Here is a 7,767-nt window from a genome sequence, read left to right as displayed (position 1 = left end):
GAGGGGTGGCTTCAGAGGGGATCAGGGAGAGCCCTGGAAGAACGCGTCTAGGAGGTGGATGTTGGACAGCGGGATGGTGGCGCAGAGGGAGGTGGACGGGGAGGGGGCTGGAGATCCTGGCAGGAAGCACAGTGAGGAGGGCATCAGGAGACACGGTAGTGACTTTCTCCAGGGTGGGGTGGAGACACGAGGGCTGGACAATGAGCAGGGGTCCACAGGATTGAGGAGGCAAGTACGGATCTGAAGGCACAACCCTCTAGTGAGGAGGGGCGCCCTATAGTGCCTAGGAGGGATGACTGGGACTCTGATTGGGGGTCATGGAAGTTGAGACATGGACTTGGGGGTGTAGAAGGCAAGGCACCAGGGGCAGCAGGACCCAGGACTCACAGATGCACTCAGGTGCAGCCACCCCCAGGACAGACAGACAGGCACAGCCCACGGAGGTCTCCAGGAGGAACTGTCCCATTGTACTGTTGTGGCCAGAGAAGGGAAGAGTACTCTCTCTGGGCTTTGGTTTGTGGCTACTGTGAGGCAAACAGTGGAAACATTTGGGAATCGATTTACATGGAGAGGAACTTCCACTACGTGCTGAACAAGTGAGACCTGGGGTGGGGGTGAGGGCCTCACTGGGCAAGTGCACAACAGGGTGAACTGTCCAGGGCGGGCAATGGCCCACACACAGTAGGCAGGCCCTGAATGTTTACCCGATGGTGCCCTCTTGCTTGTGCGTCATTAAGGGACCATCTCAGGTGGACACCCAGATCCTAAATGGAGGAAGTCAGAGGAAATTCAGAGCACAGATTCTTCTTTTGGAAATGAAATCATTTAGGAAACTACACCAAAAGTAAGGTTCAGCCAGTTGAAAACCTCGGTGGGCTCTTTAACCAGACACTGACCTTTACTCTGTAAAAATAATGACAAACATGACCTTGAACTTCCAACTGCAATGATTTCTGCCGACCTTGTTTTGATATTTGCTGGAGCTGGGGTCAGGTTCAGAACAGAGCAGAAACCAAGGTGTTACCCCAAGCCAGCAGCCCGGTGAGGCGGCTACAAACAGAGCGAGTAAATTCATTGTAATGGGGTTACTCTTGAGATGGATAGTAGACAGGATAATACAAGTTACAAGCATATGAAATACTGTAGCATTTACCGGATAATATAAATCCAGCAAGATGGCAGTGAGCATGGGGCAAACTGGTCCCTCCCTCTTTCCCTGATTTCACACCCCTCCCCACCAAGGAGGCCCTGGCATGAGTTTCTTATGTATTCCTCCCAAGATAGTCCATAAATTTAAAAACATGCTGACATGTATGTTTATATAACTTTCTTTGGACACAAACTGCATTTTCTGTACCTCCTCATTTAAAAAAAAAAAAAGATTTTATTTATTTATTTATTTATTCGAGAGAGAGCAAGGGCAGGGGGAGGGACAGAAAGAGAGGGAGAAGCAGGCTCCCCACTGAGCAGGGAGCCCGATGCGGGGCTCGATCCCAGGACCCTGGGACCATGACCTGAGCCGAAGGACTGAGCCACCCAGACATTCCTGTACCCCCTCATTTTGCTTCACTTGGAAATTATACTTAACTTGCAAATCTTCACCAAGTCTCGGGTATTTTCTCCATTAGTAAGTGTGGAGCTTCCTCCTTCTTGTGAACAGCTGCCTAGTTTCTAGGGACCGGGTGTGCACAAGGGCACCTGTATGTCCCAGGGATGAGAAGGCCCATTTCCCACTGCCTTTAAAGGTACTGTGACATTTTTCTTGCAACGCCAGAGAATATCCAAGAAATAACCCCTGAGACATCCAAAAATACCCAAGAATTTCACAAAAGAAAAAAGCTCCCTATAGAAATTTAGTCTGATGGGGTGCCTGGGCGGCTCAGTTGTTTGCACGTCTGACTCTTGGTTTTGACTCAGGTCTGATCTCAGGGTTGTGAGATCGAGCCCTGTGTCCAGCTCTGAGCTCAGCGGGGAGCCTGCCTGAGATTCTCTTTTCCTCTGACAGCCCCTGCCCAGTACCTCTTGGTCTCTCTAAAATAAGTAAATCTTTAAAAAAATTTTTTTTTTGGTCTGAACCAGAAAGTCAGAGGAAGAAGCCTGGGGTCTGGGCTCCATGGTGCAGCCCCAGCCCCGTCTCTGCATGGACTGAGTCCTGCTCTTCTCTGGAAGACAGGGACACGTCAGTCTCTGGAGGCTTCGGTGACACTGGGGGGGCTTGGCTCCAGCCCTGGGGGGGAAGCTGTCCCTTTCCTTCCACCCTTCCTCCTGGGAAAGGCCGTGATGTGTGCAGGTCCGTGGCTGGAGGACTTCTGCCTGCAGAGGGAGAAGCAAATCTGGGCTTTGCCGCACTGAAAACTGGCCAGGGGTGCCTCCCTTCCTCTCCCTGGGCCTTGGTTTCCCGCTTGGAAAACTGTGGTGGGGGGCTGGCCTTGCCCAGCGGATCTCTCCAGCTGTCCCTTGGGTTGTGCAGGAGGAGCCTGCGAACGGCTGGGCAGGGGGATGCCCCTTGAACAAAACAAGCGGGACCTGGCTGTGCACTCCCGGTTAGAATTGCACTTTGGCTCCCGGTGGGAGCCGGAACAGCACAAACACAGTCGGAAACCTGGGCCAGCAACCCTCCCTCCGCCCACCATTTGCGCAGGCCCTCGGACGCTGGAGCAAAACAAACTTTTTTTTTTCCCCCAAACTTATTTTGAACACCAGCGGCCAGCACGCAGCGCCGGCAATCATTAACCCCGCGTTCAGGGGGGAGGGGAGGGCGGTCGGCACCCTTTATAAGGCGCGCGCGGCTCCCAGCGAGTATCGGAGCCTCGAGCATCCGGCATTGGCTGCCTCTCCAGCATCGGCTGCCCTCCAGCACCGGCTACTTGGCCACCGCTCGCTCGCCAGGTCCCGCCAGCACCGGCCTCTGTCCGCCGCCCCTGCTCCACGATGCCTGAGCTCCCCGCTGCCTGCGCCTGGCCGCTTCTGCTCCTGCTGGCCATCCAGCCGGGCACGACGGCGGGCGCCCCCCAGCCATGGCACTGCGCGCCCTGCTCCGCGGAGAAGCTCGCGCTTTGCCCTCCTGTACCCGACTCGTGCGCTGAGGCCGCCCCACCCGCCAGCTGCGGCTGCTGCCCGTTGTGCGCCCTGCCACAGGGCGCTGCCTGCGGGGTGGTCACTGCGCGCTGCGCCACGGGCCTCAGCTGCCGAGCGCGGCCAGAGGAGCCCCGGCCGCTGCACGCGCTCATCCGCGGCCAAGGCGTCTGCGGGCCCAGCGATCCCGAAGCAGGTAGGACCATAGGCCCCAGGGGGTCTCCCCGCCGCCCCCTCCCCCGTGCCCGCCCCAGACGGATTGCTGGGGGAGGGATAGCCAGTGTGGAGCAAACCCACCCAAGTCCAGAGCTTGGAGGGTAAAAGATCGTGGGTCACCTAGATGAGCCCCATCATTTCATGGTCCTGCAGGGGCAGGTGCCCGGGAGAGGGGAGGTGAGGGCGGAGGGCTCACACAACTTGGTGGGAGAGTTGGGGAGAGGGCGCGGATGCCTGAGAGAAGAGGGAGGCCCAGGGGCTTCCTTAGCAGTCCCTGGGCCATGGGGGCCAGCCCTCTTTTCTGCTGCTGAGTGGGTGGCCCCAGAGGGCTGAGCCTCTGGGAAGGCCTGGGATGGGGATCCCTTCCGCCCCAGGGGCAAGCGTTTGGAATGTCCTTTGTAACAGACTCTTGTGGAGACAGCCCAAGTTTGTCGACTGTTTACAGAGCGTGTGTGAGCAGAGCCTGTGTGAGCAGAGCCTGTAAACTTCACTTGCATTCGTACCAGAGAAAAACAGTGTTTGGTGTGTGTCCTTCCCCTAAGGACTTGACAGTCAGACCTTTGCTGAGATGCTCAGGGATTTACTTGTAGTGGGAAGAAGGGGAAATACCTCTCCCTCCACCCTCTCTCCTTACCTCCCCATCGGGGCCAGTGGCTGCCCTGTCCTGCGTCCTTGTGGGAGGAATCCCGTCGTTCTGTGCCCTAGTAGGACATCTGCCAGAAAGTGTGACCCTTGCAAGCAGGGGTACAGTGTTCCTACTGGTTCTCTGTCTTCAGAGTCAGTAAAATGCAGTCATCTTCAGTGGTCCTTAAAGGAGTTGTGTCCCCAGGAACCCTCAGGAAAGCCCGCTGTCTGCGACTCTGTCCACACACCAAATGCAAACGTATGTGGTGTGGCTTTACTCTCCTGCTACTTTAGAAGCTAACACACAGGGTACCCTCCGCCCCCAGCTTGCAAAATTGCTGTTGGGTCACTTGATTCCCCGGACACTGTCGGAAGCTCAGTTGAAGGTCAAGTGGGCCTCACCCAGGGTCCACAGGATCACCCTTCTAGCCCCACCTGGATTCTCGGGAGAGGAAGCCGCTCCCAGGGGTCAGGTGCAGAAGCTCCGGGAGGGCTCACGAGGTCTGCCGTGCTGTCTTTTTCAGATGCCAAGGAGTCATCGGAGAGCTCCGAGATCACCCAGGAGCAGCTCCTGGAGAATTTCCATCTGATGGCGCCGTCTGAGGAGGACATGCCCGTCCTCTGGAACGCAGTCAGTAACTACAAGACCATGAGGTCTGGGTATGCCTTGGACTCAGACTCCGACAAGTTGAAGGTGAGGGCTTCCCCGGGTCCTGAAGGTGTGGGAGTGAACGCCTTCCTCCCCGAGGCCTGTTAGACCTTTTCCATGTCTGCCTTGAGCAGCTTTTCCCTCAGGGACTTTGAAGAGGGGAGCCTGTTTGGTGGAAAGCCAGCCCCGCCGCGGTGCGGCTTCAGACACGAGTCTGTCGGCCCCAAAGCTCCCCTAGGCCCCTGCTCCCCCGTTTCTCAAAATGGTGCTCACGTCTGCATAACGTGACATTTATGACGTGATCCGTTTCACAGTGTAGTTCTGTGGCACTAATTCTGCAGGCATCACTGCCATCCATTCGAGAACTATTTCGTCTCTCACCCTGAGACTCTGTTCCCAGTAACCACTGACTCCCTGGTCTCCTGCGCTTCGACCCATTTTTTTAATCCTACCACTTGAGGGCGACCGAGAATCAAAGTTGCGGAGATGGGCGCGGCGTGTGAGGAAAAAGAGAGAAAATGGTCCCCTCAAGCATGAGCCCCTCGAACAGTGGGGGTCTGACCCGTTTCCCGGACACTTCAGGGTTTTGTCTGTGCGTGGTGCCCGACGGGGAAAAAGTTCATTCTCATCTCCGAGTAGCCCGATGGATGCCTTAATCCTTGCTTCAACTGGCTTCTGTGACCTAATGGCATAGAGGAAAGGGGTTCACAGTCAAAGTCTCTGCTGCTGGAAGGGCTGGGTCCTCCTCGCCGTCAGACTGCTGTCAGACAGGGCAGAGGCGGAGGGGAGAACCCGGGGCATGGGGAGCGCTGGTCTCCCTGTAGGTGTTCAGCGTTCGGGGAGGGTAGGTGTGCCCCCACGCATCTCAACAGCTCCCGCACACACTAACTCCCTCCTCACCTCCCAGGCAGGTCTGACCCGCCCCCAGAGCCCCCATGGAACCTCTCCCGCCAGTCCTGTTCAGGTGGACAGTTCACTTATCCTTGTCATTTATCACAATGTCAAACGCTCTTCCAGGAGCCGTGCCGGCGAGAGCTCCACAGGATACTGGCACAACTGGCCGAGGAACACCAGTCGCCCAGACACCTTAACAATTTCTACCTGCCCAACTGCAACAAGAACGGGTTCTATCACAGCAGACAGGTGCGCACCCTGCCTGGGCATCCTCGTGGGGACGGCCCCCCTGGTGCATCCCTGCAAGGCCACTCTTGCCTCCAACAGGGCGTCCAGTCCCAAATATGCACCGTAAAGCCCCCAGTCGACCATATTAAGTAAGAGCCACCCCTCTGGGGTCACGGACTGGCAGCCCCCGGGAGCCTGAAGACCAGCTCGGTGGTCACGGCCAGCAGGGGACCCACCCCTTGCTTGGCCAGGGCTCTGGGTACAAGTGTGACCTTGCTGCTCGGCAGGCCTGAGCAGGCAGGTGGGTGGTCGGTCCCTCATGCTCCAGCTGTTTCCTGTCTGTCCCAGCAGAGGAAGGGGGTAGATCGTCTTAGGAAAACAAGTGTCTCCTTGGACCTCTGTAGTGCTCTCTCCCCATGGAAGCAAACTGTCCGCTCAGTGGAACACAGCAGCGTTTCCAGCCCGGCAGATAATGACCGAGATCGAAGCCAAACCAAACACTTAATTTTGAGGGGTTCTTTAGGACTCAGTGAAACGTGGGGTTCCGGGGATGTGTATAGCCAGGGGAGGGGGACAGGTAGAGGCCATGGTTTCCTGAGCAGGAGTCTGCCTGGGAGTCCGAGGTGATGGCGGCCACACACGGGGCGTGCTCCCTCCCTGCTGTCGGGGCCACAAGCCGGACAGCTGTGCTCATGAGGCCGTTTAACACAGGCACAATGTCCTATCAACTGGACACACGGCCTTCATCTCCAGTTTACGGGGAGAACGGCGGGGGGTGGGGTGGCTGACACGTTGGGCGTGCCCTTCCCGGCCAAGGTCACTGTGGCTCCAAGCTCTTCTGCCTCCAGCTGCACTGGGGCTGCTCCTGACCATGCGCTCTGTCTTGCCTCTGCAGTGCCGGACCGCCACGGATGGCCAGCGGGGACTCTGCTGGTGTGTCTATCCCTGGAGCGGGGAGAGGATCCCGGGGTCTGTGGAGGTCAGAGGCGACCCCAACTGCAATCAGTATTTTGCCGTGCACAGCTGAGAGCACGTCCTCTCCTCTGTCCCTTCACAGGAAATATTTAAGTACATAGCGTATTTATAGTCTGGAAATCATACACATTTATCTATATATATGTATATGTGTGGGAACCACTTTTATACGCCGCCTGCTGGTGGACACGTAAATCTGTAGTTTATTTATTCACTGTACATGTATTTTTCCGAAACAGCCTGTGTGCTGTGTTTCTCTGTAAATCATGAAACCTGTCACGTCGCACCGGGTGTAAATACTTGATTTGTAGCTCCTCGAAGCTCCCTGTTTCCGGCTCTAAAGAGCAGGGGGAAATAAAGCCTGGAAAATGCAAACCTGAAATGCGGAGCAGGTGCATTTTTTTCAAGTGACTTAACAGGAGGCTGAAGGAGGGCTCCCTCCGCAGCCCCAGATCCGAGTCTGTGTAAACGCGCAGAGAGTCAGATGGGGAGTCTGGGACCAGAGCGGGACGTGGCCACATGGCTGAGAGTTCCTGTCGAGCTGGCTGTGTCGTCCGACCCACCTGCAGGGTACAGACGTAGTGAGAATAAATGCCCGCCCCGCCCCCTCGGGAAGGTGGTGGCTGCATGGACGGGGACTGAATGTTCCCTCCCTGTTTCTGAAGTCCCTCTCATGCACCCCCTTCTCACGCAGCTTTGGGGTCACAGTCCCGTTTTACCAAAGGACTCGGCAATTCCACTTCTAGAGATATATCCAAGATACGTGAAACGTATATCCGTGCAAAAGCTCGTGCACGAGGTTATGCTCTAGATGCATTATTTGTAACGGCTAAAAGGAGGACCCGTCCAAATGCTCATCAGTAGATGAATTGATAAACCCCATATTGTGTCTCCATCCATGAAAAGACTACCGGCCGTGAAAAGGACTGACGTATGCTCTAACACGGAGGGATCTTGAAAAGAGTCTGTTCCACGAACCAGCCTTGTCAAACGACGTCACACTCCGTGACGCTGTGAACGCCCAGCTTAGGGAAAGCTGCAGAGACGGACTGGAGGGAGAGGGGTGGCTTAGGGCTGGGAATGGGGGCTGGCGGGCGACAGCTCAT

At 56.4% G+C, this 7,767-nt stretch overlaps 1 protein-coding gene across 1 annotated transcript; it reads left to right on the top strand.

The window, feature by feature from the left end:
* The first annotated feature begins 2,817 nt into the window (after positions 1 to 2,817).
* On the top strand, positions 2,818 to 7,043 carry IGFBP1 (insulin like growth factor binding protein 1). Its single transcript, XM_044244510.1, has 4 exons — positions 2,818 to 3,271; positions 4,440 to 4,609; positions 5,582 to 5,707; positions 6,582 to 7,043. Exons 1-4 carry the CDS (start codon positions 2,932 to 2,934, stop codon positions 6,711 to 6,713), a joined length of 768 nt encoding a protein of 255 aa, XP_044100445.1. The 5' UTR covers positions 2,818 to 2,931; the 3' UTR covers positions 6,714 to 7,043.
* Positions 7,044 to 7,767: the final 724 nt, after the last annotated feature.

This window comes from Neovison vison, chromosome 4, assembly GCF_020171115.1.
Source record: "Neovison vison isolate M4711 chromosome 4, ASM_NN_V1, whole genome shotgun sequence".
NCBI lineage: Eukaryota > Metazoa > Chordata > Mammalia > Carnivora > Mustelidae > Neogale > Neogale vison.
This window is presented reverse-complemented; position numbering and strand designations above follow the sequence as displayed.